The sequence below is a fragment of the Echiichthys vipera genome (genome assembly GCF_963691815.1).
Source record: "Echiichthys vipera genome assembly, chromosome: 7".
NCBI classification, from domain to species: Eukaryota; Metazoa; Chordata; class Actinopteri; order Perciformes; family Trachinidae; genus Echiichthys; species Echiichthys vipera.
In genome coordinates, this window is record NC_139832.1 from 16,180,295 (window position 1) to 16,204,636 (window position 24,342).

The window sequence follows — 24,342 nt, forward strand, 5'->3', positions numbered from 1 at the left end:
TTTATATTCCCCGTGTGGTATATGTAGCTTAATGTTATTTAATCATGTTGAAATCATCCTTCGAATTATATGTGCTTATTCAATTTTATATAATTTATTATACGTATGACCCTTTCAACCTGTATTCGGCTCGCTGCTGTTCTCTTGTCCAGGACATTCCCGTCAAAGAGATCTGTATTCTCAGTAAGGCCCTCTTCCTGGTTACAGTTCTTATGTATAATTTACCATTGCGTGTTTTATGTGTCACTTCACCTATACACATCCTTTTTTTCCACTTGAGTGATGAAAGTTAATTTGCTCATTTGAACCTATTCTCTTTAGAGATCGATTGAGGCCACTTCATCCTTCCATTGTAACTTTTGTGGTAGGCCTTATTTCTCTAGGGCTGGTCTGTGAGTGGGGACATGGCAACATGTTCCATATCTACTCTGCACGGTACAGCATGGTTCTTCTCAACTTGGCTCACTCTTTTTTTGGATTTCCATTAGCAAAAGTTTTAGCTGGTAGTATTTTTTTGGTACGTCCTCGGTCGAGGTTTTAAGCAAGCTGAGACGATACTAAAAGATGGAGTTAAAACACTGCATATCCCCGACACAGGACATCCTATACAAACCAACCATTTTTAAATAGCCAGGCTTCTGTCAATTAGCACCCCCAATTTTTTACATCACCCAACCCAGATTAAAAAAAAAAAAGGTGGCTCATAAAGCTACGCTGTACATTACACCGTACAATTGATGAAGTGCACAAAAATGGTTGCTAATGAAAGGATCAAGTGAGTGTCACATTGAAGATTATGTGACAGCAGTTTCATGCTGTGTTGCTACGGCGATAAGCTGCAGAAGCCCACCTACTCTGGGGGGATACTATGCGTAGTGCAAAAATCAAAAACAAAGAAAGACATGCTAATAAAAGGGAGGCGAGTCCCCATGCAGTAGAAAACTGGCAAGTGCAGTAAAAGTAGTCAGAGTCATCAAGTATAGCTTCTTATGGCAGCTCATATGGATGAACTTTTACAGAAACTCAATTTAACAGAACTCTTTATTGTCAGTGCAGTTACTCTGTACAGTCATGAAACATACATATCTTAAGTGCTTAGTAGGCTAATATTGTTAAACTGTTGTTCTCCAACTAGTCAACACTCAAGATTTAAGAATCACTGTCAGCAGCAGTGTGCAGTATTATACTTGAATACATCAAATATGAACCATTTGGAAAGAAAAAAACTTTGCTGCAAAAGGATTGTACTGCCTGTGTCTCAAGGACTGTAAATAACAAAATATACACTGTAGAAAACAATTTACAATAAAAAATATAATACAAAATGCATACAGTATTTACACCTGCCAGTATATTGGCATTGTCACACTGTCCAATAACTCAATAACTTAGTTGACAAATGAAACAAAACAAAAACACGGCAAATCAAAATTGGTAATTATTGCTCAATATACAAATAACAAGAGCTGAACTGACTAAAGAAACGTTAAAATGTAGTATGTTTTAAATGACCATAAAATAGTAAATGGTGTTTTTCCCTCACATCCAGTGAGTTTTTCATTCATGTGTTCTTGAACGAGCACAGCTTACGTGTGTCCATCTGACTTTTTACACATCAGGCTGTACATTTTTTGTCCGGAGAATACGTCAAGAAAGAGTCAAAAGTCATCGCCAAGATTCCTTTCTTTCCAAATGAGCTGTTTGTTGCTGTAGCTGTAGGATAAAGAAAAAACATGTCAGTCCATTTTGCATTGTCATAACTAAAACCTTTACAGGTTCACCCAGACACAATGCAGGAACTCAACCAGTAAGACTTACTGTGTTACTTTTGGGGATCTTTTTAATGTCCAATTAACATAGTTACTTTTGAGGCACTAAAGCATTGAAATCAATCACCTTTAATTATATAGTAGAGATGTTTATAAAATCTTGCAAACAATAGCTTTAAAAAAAAAAACAATATCATGAGACTCATTAGATGTTAAGGCAGAGTTAATGTAGTTGTGCATTAGTGTCTCACCAGTTATAAAAACAGGGTAGCGGGATAATATATTCTGGACCTGCAAACGGACCAAACAGGTGAGATAGTCAGGCTTATCTCTTGACATGAGGTCACACTCGTGATAAGGCAAAACCTCCAATATTCCAGCTTCTTGGCACCAGTTTAGGTAGTTCTTCTTCTCTTTGGCATCTGCACTCAACCTGGATATGAGAGGAGGATATATAATGTTCAGACAGGCAACACTTTTAAAGAAAAGCTTTTAGAAACTGCACAATCAGCATCCGTTCCTTATGAAATGATGGAAAACACTCCGTATGGTAACTGAAACTATGAGGACATTTTGTGAGAGTTATATAAATTCAAATAAAGAAGAGTGTTTTAAAAAAAAAAAAAAACTTGATTATCAAAAAAAGACTTAGAACACCTGTTAACTACAGTGGGAGGTTGGAACCTACCTTGCATTTTCTTTCATCCGACGGCTGTCTCTGTAGTGCAAAATCCATTTCCACTTCCCTGTTTTGTTTAGCTCTTGCAAGACTTCTGACATTTTTTTTATGTTGCCTTAAAATTCATACAAAGTTGATATCAGTAGTTAAATTGGCCGCTTATATGACAATATATCAAACAATAGAAAGCTGGTATTCAGTTAAAAGTACACATACAAATGCTGAGGGGCTCCAGTGCTGCTCTGTCGAACATTATAAATCCACCCCTTGTGAGGAGCTCCTGATGGGTCAGATTCACAACATCATCTGGTTCGTCAATTCCAGCAAACTGCACACGTGGTGACTTCTTCAGCTCGAGCAAATGCGGGACCTACGATGGCCAAAAGCAGTCATTCATTTGTGATTACCTGTCGCAAAAGTTATCTCATGACATTTTTCACCAGCTGGTGTATTACCTCACAAATGTGCTCTGCAATGTCTTCGTTCCTGAGGACAATGATTAGAGATGAATAACTATCCTCGTCAAGGAAGAACTCAGATGGCTGTACAGCAGTGTGTCCCTCTGCCTCTAACTGTGCCTTTTGAAAATCAAGGAGAAATAACCAAAGCATTAAAAGTCATTTCCATCAGTGAAACTTAAACTGCTTTAACATTAAAATGAGTTCAGTCTTGACTTGCTTTTGTATATTTTGTGTCTGCAAATATATGTATGGGTTATTAACGGGCTGTATGCAATCCTTCAATTTAGCATTTCTTTGATATGATCTTTTACATCTACTCAGTGACCTCAAATATCAACCAATACTACAATAACTGACCCAATAAATAGTGAGACATTTAATTTTTAAAAAAGACATGAAACACGAAAATATGATTGGCCACCCCAGTTAGAGACCTGCGGGAAAGGGCTGAATAACGCTCCAAAGATAGGCTATATTTTGGCAAGGGAAAAACTGCCATGGCCATTCTGAAAAGGGTCCCTTGACCTCTTACCTAAAGTGTTTTGCCTTATAGCCATTGAAGTGCTGTTTAGTAACACATTATCTCGAGCCAACTTACCGGGTTTGTTAGCTTAAGGCTAACGTTAGCTTTAGCACCTTTAGCACTCACTGGTTGAAACTTGACAGTTTAAAACAGCTTGCTTTACATCACCTGCTGCCAAAATGATGGACTTTTACTACTGGACATTGCCTGGCAAAATCAGGCCCTCAGCAGTGTACAAGTAAGTTAAATACTGTCACATGCACACAGTTTACTCAGGCCAAACAGGAAAATGGGGATTCATGGCCAATCTTGTGAGCACACAAATGCCAGTTCATCTGTCAGAGAGGATCATATAATGTAGCTATCAGATAATGTAGCTAGCTAATGCTCTTGACCCTGAAAGCCATCCCAATCAGACGTCACTAGCTTGTAGTAAGGGCCGAAGTGAAATAGGAATGGACTGGAAGTAGAGAGGTGAATGTGTGTCAATGAAGTTGACAAAAGCAAAAAGTGAACACACACATAGCGACTGTGAACATGACACGATGGAGGCTCTGAAAAAACAGGCAACAATTACATCTTACCGTCAAAGAGTCCGCTAGAAACAAGGTATCTTAAGGTTATGGATATAACCCCGGTTCTCGGATTAGCATCGTTCCCATAGCATTGTCTCACTATGGGAACGCCTCCTGCGTGACCTCATCAGAAGCACAATAACACTACGCCAGCCCCCTATTGGCTGGCATTGATGACGCCTATGTCAGGAAGAGCAGGGACCCTCCCCCTATATAACAGGCTGACATAGCGAGAGTCATCATTCAAAACAAGCTCACCTCATCCTCGCTTCTCTAGCAAGAAGGGTTGTCTGGTGAGACATTCACTCATGCTAATCAGAGAACCAGGGTTATATCCATAACCTTAAGTTCTCTTTCATAGTATGCGTTTCGTATGGGAAAATACTGACTCCCGAATTGCCAGACATGCCTGTGAAGAAGACAACTGTCCCCAGTGGGGCATCACTTGGTAGGATCTATGCTCTAAGAAGAGCCTGCGCTCAGGACCGTATTCGCTAGAGTTGGTGCTGTGACATCCAACTTATAGAACCTTGCAGCAAATGTGTAGGGCGAGGCCCAGCACGCTGCTTCACACACCTAGCACTGTGGGAAGATCCCACGATGGAGCCAGTGGCCTAAACGTAGGCAGTTTTGTGCGCAAAACCATAAACATGACCCCTCTCCATTAAAGTGAAATTCCGCTAATAGTCGCTTACGGCAAAATGCGGCGTACACGGATTAGCTGGGTTTGAATTGATTGGGCGAGTTGAATACATTTAAACAGCTTTTTTAGCCACTAATACTGCTCCAAATAACACCAAACCTCTGCAGTAGCATGATAAGAGTCCTTACACATTAACTGAAGCACCAACAATGTGGTAATTGACATCAGAGTTTATTCAAAGAGTGTTTTGAAAGACTTGGCAACTCGACCGGTACCAGCTCCTCTCGTAGTAAAGTCCATTCAAGTTGAATAACAAATGCAATCCAAAGGGAGGCAGTCCATTGATGATTAATTCCAGCAAAACACCTAAGCGTTGTGGTTTGTGGCAGACACGGTAATCCCTCTGCCTAAGCGTCTCTATGTCCAGATTCAAAACAATAAGCCACTGGTTTATCAGAGCATGGTCATCTTACCGCAATGGCATCCTATGAAAAGTGTCTTGGTTTTAAGCTTTCATTTTTGTTTTAAAGCCGGGAAAGATACAAACCTGAACCATTCTGACTCTCTTTACTTCAAGTTGCAGGCTAGCTGCTAGTGGGGTCTTTCCCTGTGCGTCGTCCGGCAGCACACACCCCCTGCCCCCTGCCTCCTCGTGTGCCGTTTAGGCGCTGCAGGAAAGATGCTGTGGGACTTTTCCAAACCTTTTAACATCTATTATTAACTTATATTTCACCAAACTTTCAAACCACAAGGTTTACGTGTTTTGCTGGAAGAAATCATCAATGCGCTCCTTCCTTTTTTGGATTGCATTTGAAATCTACATAAAGTTGCTACCGGTCGAGTTGGTAAGTCTTTCAAAACACTTTTAATAAACTCTGATTTTACTAACTACGTTGTTGGTGCTTTTGTTATTGTGTAAGGACTCTTATCATGCTACTGCAGACGTTTGGTGTTAGTTTAGGGAAATGCTAAATGACGTTAGCAGTTGCTATCTATCAGTGAGTTAGCCAGCCTACCTCCATGTAGCATGTACTCCATGCTGTTTATCGTTGAGAGAAGACACACACAGGAATCTGGTGCACGTGCATTGACGAGCACTCGATTTGAGAGCGGAGAGCGGCACGGAGGAGCTCGGTGATAGAGGGTGAGGGGCGTGAGAGTTGTAAACATTCGAAATTTGAATGGGTCAACTCAATCTGCCAGACTTGCCAACTGAAGCTTTAAGGAATGCAAGCTATAAATAGTATATATTTATAACTATAACTTGTCTTACCTTGGTTTCCACAAAGAAGGGATCATCTGATGTCACCAATATGTAGAATCCGTACTTTGTTTTGCAGGATTTCTTCACGACTGAATTCAGATTACTGCGAAAACAGTCATCCATCTCTCTCTTCATTTGATCACAGAAGTCAAAATGGTTACTTTGTTCAATCCTTGGGTAACCTCTATCCATTCTAAAGTGCTGAGGTCTAGATGGTCCCTTTCTGACAGCACAAACGTCATTCATCATTTCCTCGTACAGTCTTGCTTCCTCTGAAATCATACCAGAAACTTCAGCATGTTCCATTGGGTTTCCTGTTCCTCGAGATAACTCTTGAGGATGCAAAGTCTTTTCTTCCTCTGCGGTGTCTGCCACGTCTTTTCTTTCAGGCATGTCTACCTTGATTTTTTGTCCAACAAGTGACACTGCATCCAAATGTGAGTTCAAGTGATCCTCCACATCTTCCTGTTCCTCAAGACTGCCAAAGTGCACAGTCACAGGACCGGGGCATGACAAACTGATTTTGCCATGTGTGTCCTGTTGGCGGATTGATCCCCTCTTACTCTTTTTCAAAAGTTGTTTCATTTGATCTGAGAAGATAAGGCATTCCTGCTCCATTGATGCCTCAGTGGGGTCATCTTGTAGGCACCTCTGAGAAACCTGGTCCAGAATAGAATAAGATCTGTTCTGACTGGTGTTATTGATCGTACACACGAGTGAGCTTTGAGGTCCCAGAAAGAGACATTCATCTATTATGCCACCATCTTTATAATCTGCATATGAAGTTGATGGGTCTGAGCAGTCTTTCTGATCCATCTCAATGCTCTCTGTAGTTGTTTGCCCAACTTTCTCAACTAAATCATAGGGCATGAAACCCTGGTTTCCATCAACAAGTTTAGAGGAACTTTTTGCAGATTCACAAGATTGCATGGGGAGAGATGATGAAGGGATCTTGTTGAATTTGGAAATGTCCCTTACTTGGTGCTGATCTAGAAGAACCAATTTAGCTTTACCTGTATTAGACTTACTGTCATCAACCTTTGATAACCAACTGCTCCTTGAAGAAAGTTCCCTGCCGTTTTGCATGTCATCATTTAGTCCTTCAGAGGTTCCCTTTAGACTTTCTGTCTTTTTCTCCAAGAGCCTGGTAGTGGGTGTGGTGTATGTGACTACAGGGGGTTTAGTCTGCTTATTTATGGGAAAATGTGACATTACAGCATTTTCAATTTGTCTGTCTTTAGAGATGCAATCTGCTTGACTTTCATCACTTTTAGATGGTTTCACTGCCATGACAGGACGCTGACTGAATGAGTGCGGTTCCTGACTTAAATTGGTTTGTGATGTTGTCTTATGTCGATCTTGGTCAATATTAGGTTTAATGGCTTCAAAACTATCAGTAGGGGGAATGGATCTGCAAGAATGAGACCAATCTTGCCCAACTGAAGTTTCCTGTAATTTATCTGTTTTTTCAAAATTGTGTTGATGAACCAAGTCAGTTTTGCTTAGCTGCAATTTTACACCAAGTACTTCTTCTAGTTTACTTTTGAAAGGTGAAGTAAGAAAGTGACTTGTCGGTTCTATGTGAAGGTCTTGTGTGGCAGAGACTGAAACCACTGCTGGCATTGTATTGCTTATTTCTATGTCCTCAAAGTCAGATGAGGTGTGGCTTGGGGCTGAACAAGTGGGGATGTACTTGCTTCTGGGGTTAGGGGTCTGATCAAGAGAGTGTTTCAAATCAGCTGTTTTAATCTGGCTGGATGTGTCAGTGTGGCTTGACTCTGAAAGGAACACGTCTATACTTTGTAGAACTCTTAGAGTTCTTTTTTCAATATCATTAACTTTAGACTTGTGAGGTACCTCATCATTTATGGATGTATGAAGACATTTCATGTTTTTGAAGGTTTCATTGCCACTAAAAGCAGAAGCACTATTATTACTTGGGCCAGAGCAAGTCAAGTACTCATATGGTTTCTCATCCATTGTTGGGGTAGGGCACCGGTCATCAGACTCATTTCCTGAGACCACTAGCTCGTTGGTTTCACTTACATCAAGTAGCGGAATGGAGATTTTGCCAGCAGACAGTTCTGTCTTTTTACTGTCGGTAGTTTCACTGGTAAATGGTATTTCTTCTTGGCCAGCTGCTTCAACCTTGACCTGTGAGTAGAAGTCATGTGGTTGTGCTGTATCCTCTCCATCTATTCCAATTAATGGAATTATTACCCCACAATAGACCTCTTCCAATCTCTCATTTGTTTTCTCATTCTGTTTGAGATCCGTTTCTTCAGTCAATACCACTTGAGCTTCACACTGAATTGGATGAGACTGATGATGAAAGTCTTCTTTTTCAGTTGCGTTATCAACCTTTTGCTCTCCCCAAATTGATCGGCTATTCTCATCTTCAAGATCATTGCAACTTAGTTTGTAGTTTGCCATTTCTTTGTTTTGGCTTCTTGTTTCAACACTGTCATTTGTCTTGAGAAGAGGACCATTAGCATAAGATCCAGCCAATGAACCACTTTTCCCCACAGACATGGGTAATGCTGCCGTCTGATAATGTGCCTTTTCTGCCAGACAAATGTCCTTTTCTGAGTGTTCTTCAACTGCAGGTTGAGTAGGAACAGCCTCCATTTCTGATGGAATGTGAGGAGTTTTTTCTGAAATGGCATGTTCATCTGTCAATGCACTGTCATTTGCACACAGCTTTCTCAGCTGTAAATCATGGCTTGCATCTTCCTCCTTGTCGACTTCAGGTGGTTGCTCTCCTAATGGTGGTTTGGGATCACACTCTATAATGTAATTCTTCTTTCCTGAGTCTGGGCCATCACACATCATAGGTACTGGTTGAGCATTCAAATTACTGTCAGCTTCCACAGGTGAAATGCAAGTATCTGTCTCATCAAGTGCATTTTGTTTTCCAAAAGAATCTTCCTCTTGAATTGCTTGACCTTTTTGTACTGTACATATATCCACATCTTCATTAAAATTTTCAGCGTTGTCTGGTGAGAGTGCTATAGGTTCCTCCCTAGATAACAGCTTCTCATTTTCCAAATGAATTCCATTGCAGACTATATCTGATAGTTTGCTACCGTTTGCTGAATAATCCTCTGTTTGAATCACTTTTGGAGAAGGTTCTGCATCGCCTCCTTGGTATGGCTTTTCTTCTACTTCCCAGTTTTTTGCATCTTTACATTCAATTTCATCATGCTCAACGGTATGAGACACATCATCTGCTTCTTTGTTGGATGATATCTCTTCGTCTGTCACAGATTTGGATGAATCTCTTCCATGCTTTTCCACTAATCTCTCTATAGCTTCTGAATTCTCATTGCCATCTTTTATAAATGTTTTTCTATTGTTGCATCCATGTAACACATGGCCAGTTCCTGAAGTAGTTTGCTTATGTTCGGGCTGAATGGGTGCACTTCCCATCTCTTTTTGTACGGGAATGAATGTTCCATCAACTTTACAAGATGGTACATCAGTGCGCTGCAGGCTCCCAGCATTTTTCCTCATATTTTCATAGGATCTTCTGACATCATTCACCTCATTGATGATCTCTGCATCTGACATCTGTGTGTAGTGTGCCATCTTTTTGTAACACTGAAAAAAGAAAAACAAAACAGATAAGAATAAAAGTAGCATATTATCCATTACAAATATATTTTGTTCAATGAAAACCTTTACTGCTGTTTCGTAGTTTTTCAATGTTCAGAAAATTCTGACATGCTTTTTCAAGGCCACTCTTGCTATTCATACACAATTCAAACAGTGAATACTGTAAATCACAACAAGACTAGTTTCTGACTGACATGCAGGTAGAACAGTCATAAACAAAGTATCCATTTTCGCATTAAGTTTGCCTGTGAATGACACAGAACCCTAATGTAATAAACAGGATGTATAAAGGCGGTCCCTTTCAGTCATACAGTGGCATTGTATGTGCAGTCCATCTTGGCAGTGTGCGCATTACTTGAGTACACAAGTATGGATATGATAGACACTACACAAGCATCAATACTTCTTCTGGTACATGGTTTATACAGTGGAAACCATTAGAAGCTCTGAAGCTCACCCCTATGTCAACTGCAGATCACCTATTTTTGCTCTACCAGGAGTATGCATCAATGATTGAGTTCTGCATGGGAGCTGGGTTTTCAGGGACAATACTTCCAGTAGGGTCTCCCATTGCAAATTTGTCCATGTCTAGAGGCACCAGTATGAGAAGGTCAAAGGAATATGCCCAACCGGGGTCCTTAAAGCTTTGGAGACAAGTCTACACAAGATCACCTAGTAGTTGGGGCCATGCAACTTTGCCAGTCTGAGCCCAAATAGTTCTGGTTTCAACACCCACAAGAAAAGAAATAAAGGGCCTGGCACTTGGTTAGCTGGGCAGCAGGCATCACATCCTAAACATTAGGAGCAGTCGGCAGCCACAAAGTGTACAGGGAGCAACTTGGGGTTCAGTGTCTTGCTCAAGGACACTTTGACATGTGAACAAGAACCCGCGATCGAACCACCAATGTTGTGATTGAAGGAGGACCTGGTCTACCTCTGAGCCACAGCCACCCCAACGTCTAACTTGAACACTAGACACTGAAAATAGCAATCAGTCTGCGGAATGTCACCTCTGGAGGAGAAGGAGCTGAGGCCTGTGCAGGAGCAGAGCAGCACCAGCCATATGTAGTAGGGGTAATTTTGTGCTCCTGGATAAAAGCAGCCAAATAGCATTTCAGAGTCTTTATATCAGATGGTGGTAGAACCTGGTAGATTAACAGAATAAACCAAAACGAGTAGTGAAGTTAACTCTAAATGTCCGCCAGAATTCAGATTTTTCTGAGGGCTTCTGAGAGAGCTTGTGACTCCCATTCCGATGGTCTAGCCAGAAAACAGTAGATTGTCCCTTCCACTGTCACTGACTTTCTGGCACAGCATTAAAATTGTTTGAATCCTACTTAAAGGACAGGGACTACTTTGTGTCTGTAGGTAAATACACATCTGAGCGGGCAAAAATTACATGTGGAGTTCCCCAAGACTCCATTCTGGGGCCTCTTCTGTTTAATATCTACATGCTGCCAATGGCTCAGATCATGAAAAACAACAACATATGTTACCACAGCTATGCAAACGACACACACATCTATTTAACTATATCACCAGGCGACTATAGTCCAATAAAAGCACTGAGTAGATGCATCGAGCAAATCAATGATTGGATGAAACATAATTTTCTCCAATTAAACAAAGAAAAAAAATGAATTATGTTTTTGGAGCCAAGGAAGAACGATCAAAAGTCAGCACCCAGCTTCAAAAAGTAATGCTAAATACCACAAACAAAGCCAGCAACTTAGGTGTAGTCATGGACTCCGACCTGAACGTCAACAGCCACATTAAAACAATTATAAAGTCAGCCTACTATCACCTAAAGAACATATCAAAGATTAAAGGACTTGTGTGTCAGCGGAAAACCGTGTACATGCATTTATATTCAGCAGTACTGTAACAGTGTCTTTACAAGTCTCCCTAAAAAGTCCATCAGACAGCTGCAGTTAATTCAGAACTCTGCTGCTCGAGTCTTCACTAAGACCAAAAAAGTAGATCACTGTAACTTCTGTAACTGTAAACATCTTTTATATGTTTTAAATTACTTTTTATGCGTTTTAAATCTTTTATGTTTTTTGTGATTTTTTATGTGTTTTAAATGTTTAAGTTTGTGTCATTTCTCCCAATGCTTTTAATGTTTTATACGAAGCACTTTGAATAACCTTGTTGAATTTTGCTATACAAATAAACTTGCCTTGCTTTCAAACTCACCTCATGAACTTAAATAGTTCTTAATGGGTAGTCCCTTAATTGTGCAAATGATTGTATGTCTATTAGTACATGACAAACTACACAAATTGGATCCATCTATTTTTCTATATTCTAAAGACATTTGAAATCCTTACAAAAACATTAAATGCATAGTTGTTTATCTTTATTGTAACAGAAACATTAGAACCAAACCTGAATTTTGCTTGCCTCCTGCAGTCCCACAGATGACTTGAGTGTGTTCAAGGTTTCAATGGGTTCTTTTGGATCACCAGACACAGAAATCTGCTTTCTGGTGACTTCTGGATCTGAAGGGATAATCCCTGCATTGGAGTTTCTCAGTGACAAGTCCAAAATCACAGATCCGTTGTCCAACACAGAATCATGTTTTTTGCTGAGGTCCAAAGCTTTTGAAATAGAAAGTTCTGAAGTGTCTGTTTCATTTGGGAAAGGCGTAAATGAATTGGCCTTGAGCTCAGACTGAGCCGGGGATGAACCCGTTTCACTAGACATTTCCAAAGAATCACTCTGTTCTGAACATTGGTTTGAGTCAACATGAAAGAATCTGGCTGTTGACCGGCTGTAGAACAGACCTATCCACATGTGGACAATGAGCCGAACCTCGTCACTGGTGTCTTGCATGGAGAAATCCCATGGGCTATCGAAGATGTGAAATATACATAAATTAGCTATTGCAATTGAATAACTGATGATCATGTCATCTGAACTAAAAGTCAACTTTATCAAATAAGCAAGTATAGCACTTATATTATGTGAAAATATAAATATTTTACTTTTATGTACATACCCATGCAAGGCTCGGACAATAGCTTTATCCTTTGAGTCACTTGTAAACTTGCTGTCTTGATTGAAGTCATAGTTTTCTTTCCATCGCTTTGTGACTTGGATAGATCCATTCTTGTCAACAAAGGCACGGCAGTGTCTGAACTTTCTTCTGCGCATCATGTTTTTTTTCAGGTATTCTGGAGTCCTGTGGTCTTGTTCACTTCGGTCTTCCTGGCTGACGTTGGGTTGTAGTATTTTAATTCCATCGCCATACATTGCCTGGTGATGGTGCAGCAGTCTAGTAGAACCACTTAAAGGGGATACCTGGAAAGGTGTACCTGGCAAACCCAACAGTAGAGAGGAAGACGGGGGCAATGAGTAAGCATGTTCTTTAGATACCAAACCAACCACTTCACTGCATCCCACAAGATGGCTTGGTGGTGAAGGAGACTCAAGAGGCTGTGTGGGTCTAGCAGCAGGCTTTCTAAGCAGAGCATGAAGAACTGACTCTTGTTCAGCACCTGTAACATCTTTTGTAAGGTCACACTTCTTCAAACTTGGCTCAGGTTTTCGTTGAAATGCTGGGTCTAGTTGTGGTGGAACCTGGTCAATACTGGCACTGAGTGCCAAGTCAGCAAGTAAGTTCAAAGCATCTGTAGATGAGCAAGCACTGTTCATTTTTTCCTTTACAGTCTTCCTGACAGAATTATCCCTAGTACAATCTTTGTATTTGAGATTTTCACTGGCATAACAAGCTGGTGTTTGAAAATGCAACCACCCTGTGAAGACAAAACAGAGGAGAAAAAGAGAAACAGCATGAAAATAAAAAGTAGCACATTGAAAGCATTTGAATACCAATATATTACTATTCAGAACCTGTCACCAATTTGTAAAATATTATATTGTTTCGAAGAAAGGAATTGGTTTGTCAGTAACACCATGTTTGGGTGTAGATGCATAGGGTAGGCAAAATGCAACAAAAGCAAGAAAGGAGCAAAAGCAAGCCAAGCACAAGCAAAGACATCGCAAAGTAAAGCAGTAGCATGCTGAGGACAGTTGCAGAGGTGACAGATGCAAGAAAAGGGTCAGTTAGTTTAACTGGCATACACAATATTGAAGAAATGTTACAAATCATGCACAAACATTCCACATTTCAGAATTTAAAAAATACAACTTACATTTCTTTTTTACACATTCTGCAGGGATGTCTTGATGCTTTTTAAGCATTTTAATCCTTCCCCTTCTTGGGAAGATTGAGGAAGGCTTTTGTATGATTTGAGGTTGTTTGTCTAGAAGGGTTTGTTCTTGTGTATCTGATGAGTGTTCACTAAGTTGAGTATCCTGGCCCTCACATTTCTGCATATTATCTGGTGTCTCTTTAGGGGTCAGTCCTAGGGCATATGCAAAAAGAGGGTCAACTGACAGCATCTTCGAAACTTCCTCTGCACGCGCATTTGTTTCCTGGACGCTTGTAATCACATAATTACTCTTCAGCATCCCAGTGTCTGAACCAACTTTACCCTTCTTGAGACAGGGCTCGGTGTCTTGGGAAGTGTCTGCAGTTGTTTGCTCTGACTCAAGGAGATCCATTTTTCTCTTTCCTCTTAGAAGAACAGACTTTAATTTACTCAACAGAAATTCCCCCTTTTTAGCAATCTTTCCTGCGGAGGGGGTATCAGTGTGTTTTTCTGTAACTGCTTCTGAGGGAGGAGTTGCTGTGCCATCAGTCCTTAAAGAATGCTCACTATTCTCTCGATTTGAAGTCAATGAACTATTGCCATCATCTGACAGTTTCAAAATACTATGTTCTGGACTAACATTACTGACAGCAGCATTTTGAAGATGGTCCCCTTCATCCTTTGATGTAGTGAGATCTGTTTTATCTACTAATGTCTCTGAAGCAGTGCTAGAGTCTTGCTCCATGTCAATGTCATGAACATTCACAGAGTTATCAACAAACATTTTCTCATGGCACTGATCATCTTTTGCAGATTGAAACGTATTCTTGAAAGACTTAATCTGATCCGCAATATCTACAGAGCCATGAGGAACCAAGATTCTTCCACACTCGCTGATGACAGGCTTCAAGTCCGAGCGCTCTGTTTTCTTTCTCAGAGTAAAAGCTTCAAGTTCCATTAAAATGCTGCTTCCCACGCTCTTCTGTCCAGTCTCAGTGTTTTTCTCCTCTGCAATTGCTAAACCAAAAGAAGCAGAGCTCACCTTTTCATTTTTTGAAGACTTTCTGAATGTGCACTTTCGCCTTCGTACTATCCTCCGATCGATCTTTAGAGGAATACTCAACTGTGGCCGATCTGATGATTCCTCGGCCTGGACTTCCTTCTGACTCTTTGAGTTGCCATCCTCCACTAGAGTCTCAACCTTTTTCTGACCTGTGGCATGTCCGCTGCATAGTTTCCTTGCTTTTGTTTTCGTGAGATTGGTGACCTCAGGGAAATCCAAAACAGTCTCAACATTCAGAGAGTTAACTCCTGCCACATGTAATTTGGCTGTTGAAAAATCAGAAAGCTGAAAGTCGTTATGCTTCGTTGTAGACACCGTACTGATCAGATTTAAACTCTCATCAGTGACAGTTTGCTCTGCTGAAGTGATGCTGACAATCAGCTCAGCAGGAAGGTCATCTGATGTAGGGGGGATCAGAACATTTCTTTCACCCATGTCATCAGATTTGTTCAGCACAGTCAGACCAGATTTGGGGGTGTCTTTAGTGGCATTTCCAACTTGCAAATCATCTGGTACAACATTTTGCGGCACAGCTGATTCAAGCTGTGTTTCAGCACTTGTTATACAACTGCCCAGAAGTGTTTCAACATTAACAGGAGATCTGGGGCCTGTCAACGGGTAATCTACCTCCATGCTAACAGGATTCGCTGGTGCCTCCTCAGGAGATGACGGACATATGTAGACATCATCATCAAGGTCTTCTATTCGCTCCTCTTGTCCAGCCGCAAGGATTTCTGAAGCCTTGGACACTGGCAGTTGAAAAGAGACGGGTTTGCTCAGGTATGACCTGAAGGTCTGCCATGCCCATTCAGTCCACTCCGGGGATGAGTAGAGGTGCTTGTGGGCATCCGGCACATCATACTGATCTGGAAAGACACTGACTTCCTTTGAGGGACTCAATGCCAACCCAGGATTTATCAGTGCAGCATAACTCTGCATATGCTGTGCCAAGACTTCACACAGTTCTTCACCTGGGTCAATTGGTGTTTTCTCAACTTCACCCTCTGCATAACTTAGGACTGGTAGAACCCGCAGGATTTCAGGTGACATGGTAGGCTTCCTCTGTCCAAATTTTATGGCTGTGAAAAATCAAGAAAGATTACTTGTTTAATAGCTGCTTTTGTATTCATAAATATATCAACATATCAAATTAAAATATCCACTGTAAAACACATGTTGTGATCACCTCTCTGTATCACTTTTGTCACTGGAAACACAAACATGCCCTGCAGGACTTCAGTTGCATTGGACCCAGTATCTGGGGTAGGGGACACAAAGACATTGTATGTGGCTGAAATTGAATTGATTTATGATTGTAAACCAAGATAGAAATTTGCAAGTTGTCATGAGACTGACAATATAGTTCATCCTTTTCTTACCATCATATGTGAGGAAATTGGAGGAGTGCAACAAGATAAGAAAACCCCCATCATTCAGCTGAATAGTGAGAGCCTGCGTATAAATGAGAAAGATTATCAGATACAGTTTTTGGATATTGGATAGCAAATCAATTTCAATAATATATATATTATCATGTAGTGTTGTATGAAATGGGATATTCCCAATACTGAAACTACTGAGTTGATAATTAACAGACAATTATGAGAATTTTAATAATCAATTTCTTGTTTAAAGGTATATTATGTAATACGCGGTTTATTGTTAGTAAACATACAGCATTCAGAGTCAGCCCCCCTCCTCTCCTTCCTGGCTCAACGGCCAGAGAGAGGGAGAGAGAGAGAGTGTGCAGCGTTGTTTGAGTGAGATAGAGAGTGAGTGAAGGTCTGCTCTGTGCAAAGTACTGTACATTGCTCTGTGCCCTGTGTGTCAGTATGCAACGCTGAGGGAAAGGGGAATGACAAAGTGGCATTTGGGAATCAAAGCTTTGCTCAGCTTGCATGCTCTTATTGGCTGGGGGGTTTAAAACCCACATGGGGTGGATGCCTCTTTGCAGACACCCACAAACGTCCAACACTGCACCACCTTAGTCAACCTTAAAGCAATTATTTTCTCTCTAGCATTTTTACACTTTTCTTTTGTAAACTTAAAATGCTCCTAATACGCATATGGCACACTAAAATGTAAAAGAAATCCACCAGGTCTTAAATACCTATCCATAAAAGTCTGACCAATCATTCTAGCAAATTTGGGGTAGGTCGATCTTCCCTGAATTTGATAGTAGGAGGTTCCAATATGACAGGCGTTCCAGTGCACTTTGCCTAGTTGGGGGTCTGAAACTTCGGACTTCCCATGGCACTTGAAGGCAGCATTTCTCTCTCAACGCACGTGTCAGGGGAGGAGGGAGTGTCAGAGGTCAGGCAGGGGGAAGAGGGTGAAACTTTGGAGGGAAGCGCTGAGTGCTCTAACTGAGACATGCAAGAAATGTAAGAATTGCTTTAAGTCTCAGATATGTGTTTTTATTTATTATTATTATTTTTTAGAACACATATGTTCATTTGTCTGTGTAGGTAGACCAGCTACTCTCATTGTAATGATGAGTCGGGCATTGGCTTGGGATGTATGAAATGACTAAGCCCTACATGCTCTGAAAGGTTGATAATAAACAGAAACTCACAAGATCTTTCTCCTTGATCTCCTGCAGAAGTGAAGAGAGTGAGTTGGTTTCTTCCGCCTCAGAAGAAAACAACTCAAAAAGACTGCAGTATAAGCCATCCAGAGAGACTGAAAAACAATAAGTGTTCAATAAATCTCAGACTTTTTTCAAGACACTAGTTTTGTAATATTTCTAATATAACAGCACACCTTCACCAGAGAAGCAGGTTTCAAAGACTGCCCCTGGCAACAGCTGTCTCAGATCAAACATGGAAATGGCTCTGTCAATTTTCACCACCGGTGGCCTTTAATGGAAAAAGAAAAAGACAAAGCACAGAAGATAGGTTGTAATCTAAATTCTTAAAGATATTTAAGGATTTAAAGAGTTGTATATTTTCTGTGTACATTTTAACTTACATTTTAGCAGGAATCAAGGCCCCTGCTGTAGACCTCAGCTTAACATCATAGAGCTGGGTGCCTACTTGGAGCTGACCCCTCCACGGGAAGTAATGACAAACTGGAAGAAAAAAATATTATCAAATAAAACAATTATTTTTAAAATTTGGGGAATTCACAACAGCCTATTTTCAGTTTGATATTAATGACATGTTACTTACCAAGTCTTTTCTCCTCACTGAAAAGAGAAATCGGGAAACAATCAATATGACTTCACTATTCTCAATTTGTATGAAATGGCCTTCTGTTAAGTACATGTGTTGCTGTAGCAATACAGTACCCTTTCTCCCGTGGTGCTGCAAGTGTTGCTTTTGTATCCGTGTAGGAAAACGATACAATGGCAAAGGGACAGGCAGCACTGGGAGATTGAGCTGCCGCATTGCTTCCATCATCTAGCAGTTCATACATGTAATACTGCAATAATAAAACAAGATGCACTTGAGCTGCCTTGTGTCTCTGCTATTTTTCCTTCATAACATGCATTCATGCATTATGGTATTCAACAATATTGTCCTCATAAGGATGTTCACACAGACAGATTTCCTTTTTCCTTATTATAAAAATTTGTATTGCTTAAATTGCAAACAATATTATGTCCAAAAAACATAAACGTCATACTTAAGCAATATACAAGCGTGCCGCATCTGACTTTTAGTGAACAGAGCTGCGTAGGTGCCATATCTTTGACGTTGTGCCATTGTGGTAAGATAGTTTGGTTTTTACATTAGATACACTGTACAGAGTTTTCGTTTAGTTAAAGCTTGAAATAATCCCAACTTTGAACGCTTTCTGTCTTTTTCTTTGGTGTGTCTCCTCTCTTGGCCCCTCTCTATTTCCTCTCTTCCTCCACTTTGTAATCTGTGCCATTCCATCTTCTTGACAACATATGTCCAACATGCATGTGGTGTCCATAGTGTCAAGCCCTTTGTGCGACTTTAATTAATCATCCGTGAAGAAACAGCGCGTTGTATAGTTACATTAAATAAATGAATAAATAAGGACAAGTATGAAGTTACTTGAGGAACCGCTTCAGCTCTTATTGTTTGCACTCTTTAAAAGTAGAGTGGGAAAAGTTGTGTTGTATGGTTTTCATCACCAGTCACATGCCTCTTCTTACCTGGGTTCTCTCAAAGGCAAGAAAGGAGCTGGTATTGGCAGATACTGAAGGCAACTGTTCTGACACGTGACAGTCAAACCCCACAGTGAGTGCAGTGAAATTCTGGGTGTAGTTCTCCAAAACCCTTTTAACTTTACCCTGTTGGTAACAAGGAAGGACAATGATGATTCATGAAATGTTGTCTTGGAATGAAAACACATAACTGCGTGAATGAACATTTATTTTTTTCAATACCTTTGTCATCCTGATCATGGCAATGTATCCAGATTTCCCATGATACCAACGATTTAGATCCAAACAGTCAGAGTACATTGATATGTAAACACCTGAGGAAACACATAAAACTTAATGTGTTCAGTTACAAATAAATACAGGGAGTGTCACTAATTAAGATTTGAGGACATCATAAAAAAATATAGTAATAAACTGATAACTTCAAAGTGTCTTTCCAAACAACTGACAATCCTACAGCAGCCGAACCTTGAAAGATGAATGTGTCGCAGCTGTCAAAGACACCACACGTTTAACGACTGAATTACCTCACCAGTTGTTACTTAACAATAACTGTAAACAATGTTACATTACATTCTTTTTACAGTCTTTAATAGGCCATAATACGAAAATCTAGCCACACTTACCCATAAGGGGTGTACATTATATTGTAGATACTTAAGGCAATTTTTTCATAGATCGGTGGTTGCACTAATCAAGCACTTATATCTTAGTTTCCACAAGTCCCCAAAGGAATTTCAGTCAAAAGCAACTGGAGTTGGTTATTAGTCTAGGAATTCTAGGAAGCCTCATCCAAGAGGCTTCATCAGTTCATGTACGCATCTGACCAGGCTGGGACTGGTCCAACTAACTGGTGTAGAGATCGAGGTATTTAACCTCTCACAAGGCCGATGATGTCACTGGAGCCCTTTGTGCTCCAAGTGCCAACGGCCGTCTTGAGTGACGGTTGTTGGTGGGAAGTTGGTTTCGACTTTGTTAGTGCTCTACTGGGTTACAACGACAGTCGGAGTCACAGGAAGCCATTTGTGAACAATTGTTCTTTGAGGTTAGATTGTTGAATCTCCTGGGAAGGGATGAAAGGGCAGCATTGTAAATTGGAGATAAGTGGTGTCTCAGACCTGCTCCTCTGTTTAGTGGTTTCTCTACATTTACATAAATGGCTTCTTTTACTCCTCTTTCAAACCATCTGTCCTCTCTGTCCAGGATGTAGACATTGCTGTCCTCACAGGAGTGGGCTTTCTCCTTGAGATGTAAGTGGACAGCAGAGTCCAGGCCTGAGGAGTTAGCTCTCCTGTGTTGGGCCATGCGTTTATGCAGTGGTTGTTTGTTTCTCCAATGTAGAGATCTTTGCATTCCTCATTGCATTGGACAACATAAAACCCCTATTGTGGCAAATCTATACATGGAAGAAGTAGAGGAAAAGGCTTTGAAATTCTTTAAAGGAATAACACTAAGCAACAAAGAAATGCAAAGATCTCTACATTGGAGAAACAAACAACCACTGCATAAACGCATGGCCCAACACAGGAGAGCTTACCCCTCAGGCCTGGACTCTGCTGCCCACTTACATCTCAAGGAGAAAGCCCACTCCTTTGATGACAGCAATGTCCACATCCTGGACAGAGAGGATAGATGGTTTGAAAGAGGAGTAAAAGAAGCCATCTATGCAAAAGTAGAGAAACCATCACTAAACAGAGGAGGTCTGAGAAACCACTTATCTCCAATTTACAATGCTGCCCTTTCATCCCTTCCCAGGAGATTCAACAATCTAACCTCAAAGAACAACTGTTCACAAATGGCCTCCTGTGACTCCAACGACTGTTGTTAAGACTCAATAGAGCACTAACAAAGTCAAAACCAACTGCCCACCAACGACTGCCACTCTAATGATGGCCGTTGGCACTTGGAGCACAAAGGGTTCCAGTGACATCATCGGCCTTGTGAGAGGTTAAATACCTGGATCTCCACACCAGTTAGTTGGACCAGTCCCAACCTGGTCAGATGCGTAAATGAACTGATGAAGCCTCTTAGATGAGAAGTGAAACGTCTTCCTAGACAAACAACCAAGTCCAGTTGCTTTTGACTGAAATTGCTTTGGGGATAACAATGACCTGGACAAATGAGAATATTCACAGGCTAGTTTCCACAAGGTAAATCAATAAACTTTATTGATTACACAAGGAGAAATAATAGTCTCCTAGCAGCAGAAACATAACATCTAATTGCCACCAGATACAAGGATTTTAATAGTTACTTTTACTTCTTCTAACGTGTCTTGGGGAGGATTAAAAAAAAAAAGGGGCAGGGGTTGCAACATAGTGAATTTTCTTGGAAGTGAGGTAACTGAAAAATAAAAAGTAATTTGAAAAAAATAAAATCCAAGAAATTATCAATATGTCATCAAACCTCATGTTCTAAAAACGTAAAAAGGATAATAAAATAATTACAATGCACTGACATATGAATGAGGTTAGATAATACACTTTGCAAAGAGTGACATTCAGGTGAATTCTCTCAGGTTGCAAATGTAAGAGGATAAACAAAGAGCCAATAACCGGTTTGGTGTGTCTCCTATACTCCCCCACCAGAAGTGTGTTGATAGGTTACGACATGTTCAAAATACCAACTGTCTAAACTTTCAAAACATCTCTTTGAACCATTAATAAATGCAGCCATAATGTTAAAAAAATCAGTTAATTACCAGAAGGTAATTGAGGAAATCTGTTATAGTACTGCAATCTGCATGGGAACTAAAATACGTACAGATGTGAAGTATAACACAGGCTAACCCTGTGCAACGCTGCTACATTCAGTTACATGTGACACAGTGGAGCTTGTCTTCATGTGCCAATCCAGTGTGGTTTCATACCACCGTGTACAGAAAAACAAGGACTTTGACCAATGTTTATGCCTGATAACTTCCACACTTATCACAGCCTGGGCGGTTGAGGATTATCAGACAAAACATTTGAGCAGAAACATTTCAGATTACAGGAATATGAACAGTGAAAAACCTAACAAATGCTAAATTCACTGACTTTATGGCTTGGACAAAATGAATTTCCTGAACTGCTATGCACCAACTTATGGTTTCTGTTTCACAATCTAAATTCTTTCACTTTCATTTGTAAGGATTCCTATTGCTATATTTTTTGCTTTCACTTTCAAATGCAGTGGAGCACCAAACTCTCCACATGCACCATACCTTGGCTGGATCTAAACGACAGATCCTTTGGACTTGACTGCATGCATGGACAATGACCTAGATATGGCTATCAAGGTAATAACTTGGGATAAAATGTTTAAAATGAATGAGAAAGGATTCATGTAATTATTTTGCATGTTGAAAAAGAATCCAGTAAGCATATCTATGTTATAAGATACAGAAACTGCTGTGTACAGATCTTAACTTTGTGTTTCTGCATAGTAATACGACCTCTTGTTCAGTCATGGCTGAGCTGCCCATACTAAAATGTCACTGCGCTTTCACTACTGGTTGCAAAACAGAAATCAGTTTAAGTTACCGTTCGAGGGATCTCCCAGAGTTGTGCATATGCTGTTTCCAGTGAGCACACCTGTTTCTCCAAGTGCATTCGCCTTTAAACAAATACAAACACTATCAGCAAACTTGTATGATTTGTCAGAGCATTATTTTTTTCCTCAGGTCTGCCAGCTTTTACCTTGTTGACATCATCAAACAGCAGAAACCCAAAGGACTCCTGTAGATCCTCATCTGAGTACCCTGCTTCTTTTCTCTTTGCTCGGAAAGCATTATACTGATATAAAAGAAGAAAGAAAAAATCAGTTTCAAAAGTGTCAAAATTTGGATCTTATGTTTGAGGTTCCTCTCATAGTAATAAAGGGCTGTTTCTATGTTCATGCATTCATTTTACTTGTTTCCCAAGTTTTCTTACATAAATGATATACAAGTTAAGTCTCCTATATTCACATTTAATAGTCAAAAGATACAGTAATCAACAAAATTGACTTCTCCTTTGTTTAACTTGTGTTCATGACATCAAACCCTGTGCAGCTATTGGTTAAATGTGGACATATTTAAGGTTAACCATTACATGTGGCTTAATGTTTAATGACATCTTAATGTTGGGGGACATTTTAGACTGACCTTTTCTTCCAGTGCTGAATTCTTCACCAACACAGCGGACTCATACCTGAAAGACTGCTTTGACTCCTCATACAAGTACGCACTTTTCAGTGGAGCCAAAATATTGTTTTGAAAGACGCCAGAACTTTCCGAGACCGGCACTAAAACACCTAAAAGTAGACAAAAAAATACAAACATGAGCTTTTATATTGACATACAAGCGATATTGCGAAATCCCAGCGAAGTGCGTATTCGCTTTTCTTCAAGGGAAAAGAAACAACTTTCCAAGTTATTCTACAGCTGGGACTTCTTGTCCTGAGACACGACACCGCACCTACGCGTCAATTTTTGGTCTAATCACACAGCAACTATAAGGTCATATATCTCTCGTATAGTTTGGGGGGAATACACATCCGACCCACGTTTCCTTGTGAATCCTAAAGTGAAAGTTACACGAGGAGAGAAAAAAAAAAAGCCCATCACCTTCACTCGAGGCTCCAGCATTCCCACTTTCCATTGCTGAACACTTGTGAAATGTGTCGTTGTCCCTTTGCCCTTCGTTTAAAACAGTCGTCTCTAAACATTAAAGCGAGATTATAAAGTCCCGTGTATGCAGTAAACCTTTCAAAGTAACGTTAACTTGCCGCAGTTTCAAGAGACACATTAATGCGACAACCAGGAAGTTACAAAATAAGCGACATGCCCTGGCCACGTAGAAGCAAAAAAAAATATATATAAACACACTTATAACAACGTTTGTCGTTTCACGGGTTGTAAATCCTTTAAATTATGATACACCCCCCATCTTGACGCAGGGGGCAGCGGCGCGTGTATAGTCCGTTGCGAAAAAGAAACAGAAACCTATCGAGACGAAGCATCCATCTTGAAAGTCTACACCAAACTGTGGTGGTGGTGGAGGCAGTAGTTGAAGCTCGACAGCGCCTGCGGTTCACTTCTCCTGGTGTCCTCTTCTCAGTAAAAAATGAATGATTAGCCTACTAAGCGAAATAGTATTGAACATTTGTGTGTGTTTCTACCTTTGACGTGATACTGTAGTTTAAGATAGATAATGGAGTTCTACAATATCCTTCATGTAGCTACAGTGTAGTTTAGTTTGGTGTAACTACTGTATAGATTGTGGGGGAAGTTCAGATCAGTGGAAACACATTTTTGCCAACAGGCCTTGGAAAACGTATTTCAAAGTTTGATGTCTGCTGGTGTTGGTGTGTAATTTAAGGTTAAGTATTTAGTATAAGGAAAGTAGGTATGTAATGATACTCAAAAGTCAAGGCAAGGCAAGACAGCAACAAGGTTATTCAAAGTGCTTTACATAAAACATTAAAATAATTG

The 24,342-nt window shown here is 40.3% G+C and overlaps 1 protein-coding gene across 4 annotated transcripts; it reads right to left on the reverse strand.

Annotated features, from left to right (window-relative positions):
• Positions 1 to 1,033: 1,033 nt before the first annotated feature.
• Positions 1,034 to 23,849, reverse strand: tasor2 (transcription activation suppressor family member 2). 4 transcript variants are annotated; one of them, XM_083916693.1, is made up of 23 exons: positions 23,476 to 23,849; positions 23,014 to 23,162; positions 22,568 to 22,663; positions 22,412 to 22,484; positions 19,110 to 19,201; positions 18,876 to 19,013; positions 18,039 to 18,172; positions 17,920 to 17,936; positions 17,720 to 17,819; positions 17,513 to 17,607; positions 17,325 to 17,431; positions 16,129 to 16,201; positions 15,936 to 16,007; positions 15,721 to 15,828; positions 13,687 to 15,615; positions 12,531 to 13,287; positions 11,918 to 12,380; positions 5,924 to 9,514; positions 2,904 to 3,026; positions 2,665 to 2,818; positions 2,458 to 2,563; positions 2,021 to 2,202; positions 1,034 to 1,713 (listed from the first exon to the last, which is right to left on the reverse strand). In XM_083916693.1, the coding sequence occupies exons 1-23, from the start codon at positions 23,507 to 23,509 to the stop codon at positions 1,616 to 1,618; spliced, it is 8,691 nt and encodes a 2,896-aa protein (XP_083772819.1). In that variant the 5' UTR covers positions 23,510 to 23,849; the 3' UTR covers positions 1,034 to 1,615. The 4 variants fall into 4 exon arrangements, 3 of the variants coding, with proteins under 3 accessions (XP_083772819.1, XP_083772820.1, XP_083772818.1); XM_083916694.1 differs by having other exon boundaries at positions 12,531 to 12,846; positions 13,687 to 15,828; XM_083916692.1 differs by having other exon boundaries at positions 13,687 to 15,828.
• Between the last annotated feature and the right edge of the window lie 493 nt (positions 23,850 to 24,342).